This window comes from Bidens hawaiensis, unplaced genomic scaffold, assembly GCF_021521415.1.
Source record: "Bidens hawaiensis isolate Kalapana, Puna unplaced genomic scaffold, B.hawaiensis_p1.1 tig00004497_1, whole genome shotgun sequence".
NCBI lineage: Eukaryota > Viridiplantae > Streptophyta > Magnoliopsida > Asterales > Asteraceae > Bidens > Bidens hawaiensis.
In genome coordinates this window covers 1,380,138-1,383,060 of record NW_027491272.1, presented here as the reverse complement: position 1 = coordinate 1,383,060, position 2,923 = coordinate 1,380,138, and the positions used below count along the sequence as shown (strand labels likewise).

Here is a 2,923-nt window from a genome sequence, read left to right as displayed (position 1 = left end):
ATAGGTGTTAGCATTCAGTAGTAATTTTATCACACATGAAGCATTTGGCTAACATTATACTATGTATTAACCAACATAGCATGCAAACTGTGTATTCACCAACAACTAATGCACATTCATTATTGTGACCAACTTGTGTTTTGATATGTGTATAAACAATAATTACCAATGATAGTAACCTAGACAAAAGGGGCGGACCGCGTAACAGATTCAAGCCCCCTACATGAAAATTGGAATGTGTTAAGAGTCAAAACAAGTCAATTAGAAAGTATCGATTTGGTTAAAGTATAATTTACGACAACTCAACCAACCCCCACACTTCAAATGAACTAATACTTTAAAAAATGTGTTATGATTACTATCCCTATTATAATAATTGTAAACACCATCATGTAAATAACACTTGCCAAATCAGCAGACCAGATCAAAGTATTAAGTATGAGAAGTGGGAATAAAAACAACTATCAAAATGAGTGAAGGAGCAAAGCATGCTGTTATTTATCAGAGCAAGAACCAAATGAATATTTCAAAATGCAACTCAAAACCTTGCACCAACCTTTCCCCTAAAATCTCAACTATGAATATTTCCTTCTTTCTACTTGGCATTGATTACATACTACCAAAATTTCACCCTAATCCTTACCATACAGTGATATTCATACCCCCCGACGATCGACCAACCACCATAACCCGACGGTTTGATGGGTCATAACCAGCCAATCACCACTATCCTACAGATGCGGAGATGTTAGGTTTATATCGACCATGATGAGGTGTTTAAACATGCTAGGTTTATATCGACCAGGGAAACTGCAATTATTAGAGCATAATATATATACATATTTACACGTTCACACGAAAACTAACTTCATTTAATCACACAGCTTACCAAATATTCACATTTGAAAGCCTCATTGTTTGTCAAGAAACGGTTTCATCTTGCTTCAAGAAATTATGGCACTCCACCACAGTCATCTCACCACCAGCCACCGGGTCAAACTGGCATCGATAGAAGCTGCAAAAACACAATTTTAAGATTCCAGAAAACATCTTAGAACACCAAACAATTGCTATCATTTAAGTATTTAATATTTATTACCTCCCATCCATCCCAAGTATCACAACCGTGTTCTTCTGGTGACCAAAACCAACAACATACTGCAAACCCTCGTTCAAATGAACCCGAGCCATCGACCACTCTGAACTAAAATACTTTGGTAACACCCCTGCAACAAGACAGTGCTCAGAAGTACGAATTTAGATTGTAAATCATGTACAAAGAAGCAACTAATTAATTAAGATACCCCTCATAAATGATAGATGCGAAACAACTGGTGGGGATCCATTATTATGGTCTGATATCGTTTGCAACGGTCCAGAATCAACCTTTAAGTTGAAAACATGAACGGTTCCTCTGTCACTTGAAACAGCTAGCCTTTCAGCAGTTGTGGAGAAAGCCAGACTGTAGATATCCGCTCTATCTGCACCTCTCCGTACCTTAATTCAATATGCAATCAACATTTCCAATGTATGGTTTGCGGGCTATTTCAACATATACAGATAAACCCTAACGATAACAAATAACCAATACCTCTTGCAGCAACGAGCCATCAAGCGTATTAAACACCCTAACTAAAGTCCCTTTACTACTCGCCGTAGCAAGCAGCCTCCCATCATGAGTAAGAGCCATACACACAACCCTGGAATCATGAGCCATAATAAACTTGGTCTGCTTCGACCCATAATGCTCCGCCCTAATCTGCCCCTTATGCAGCCCGGGACACACCAACACCATCGAACCGGCAACATGAGACACCTCACATAACCCCTTGGGGTTCATAAACGTATCAATCTGCTGCAACAGCTTTAAATCGGCGAAATTGTAGACGTATATCTTCTGGGCAAGGATGACGACAATCCGGTCTCGGCGGAGGCGCACGGAGTTGACTTCGGAGCGGAAGGATAGCTCGCCGATGCAGCGGCTCTGGTGGTCGTCCCAAATCATGACTTTGTTAAGTGGGTACTGTGGGTCCGGTCCGCCGCCGACGAGGGCGAGGATGTTGCAGCGGAAGAGCATCTGGACGACGGCGATGCCTCCGCCGGTGGAGAAGTCGCGGCGGAAGATGGTGCGGAAGGGGTCGCAGTTGTAGATGCGGAAGCCGCGGTCGGTGCCGGCGGCGAAGCAGGTGGAGTCTTGGTTGAAGGACAGGTGGAGGATGGTGGGAGTGGTGGAGGAAGAAGATGAAGGTGAGGTCTGGTGGTGGTGGTCGTCCATGATGAGGGTTATTGGAGGTGAGACTGACGTCATGGGAATAAGAAGACGGTGGCCGTGGCGGCGGGTGAAGGCTCTGGAGTTGAAAATAAAGATTTGGGAAAGTGTGACCTGCGTAAATGATTGCAATTTGATAAATGAGATTTCTTAGTAACTCTTTTAATGCCTAATTTTAATTTTTAGGGGGTGTTTGAACCATGTGTTGGTTCATCGTTGAAACCAATGTTTTAAAAACCGGTTTTTTACTCGTATCGGATTAGGCTAAAAAACAGTATAACCGGTTGAATCGGGTTATACCGGGAGGTTCAACCGGTTGAATAGTTTACCTTATAATTTCCTATAAATACAACTTTAACTCCAAAAACAACTCAAAAATAAATGATTTTATAACAAAAAATAATCCAAAAGGTAATCCATATTGAAAAAATAATACAAAAGCACTCAATTTTAAAAAAACAGTCCTAAAGTTTACACGTTTGAATTTTAATTGTTGAGTTAAAAGTAATTTTGATAAAATACGGGTCGCAAATATAAAAAATTTCTTGAACATAAAACCGGTTTGCCGGTAAAAACCGGTATTTTAGAAAAAACCGCCGGTACGATGTTCTAGCAAACCGGCCAAAAATACCGGGCTCAAAATACTGGCCTTCT

General features: G+C 41.0%; 1 protein-coding gene across 1 annotated transcript; it reads right to left on the bottom strand.

Moving 5' to 3' along the window:
- Window positions 1-654: 654 nt before the first annotated feature.
- Window positions 655-2,308, bottom strand: LOC143626756 (autophagy-related protein 18a-like). Its single transcript, XM_077096739.1, has 4 exons — window positions 1,592-2,308; window positions 1,305-1,497; window positions 1,100-1,226; window positions 655-1,015 (listed from the first exon to the last, which is right to left on the bottom strand). Exons 1-4 carry the CDS (start codon window positions 2,306-2,308, stop codon window positions 922-924), a joined length of 1,131 nt encoding a protein of 376 aa, XP_076952854.1. The 3' UTR covers window positions 655-921.
- Window positions 2,309-2,923: the final 615 nt, after the last annotated feature.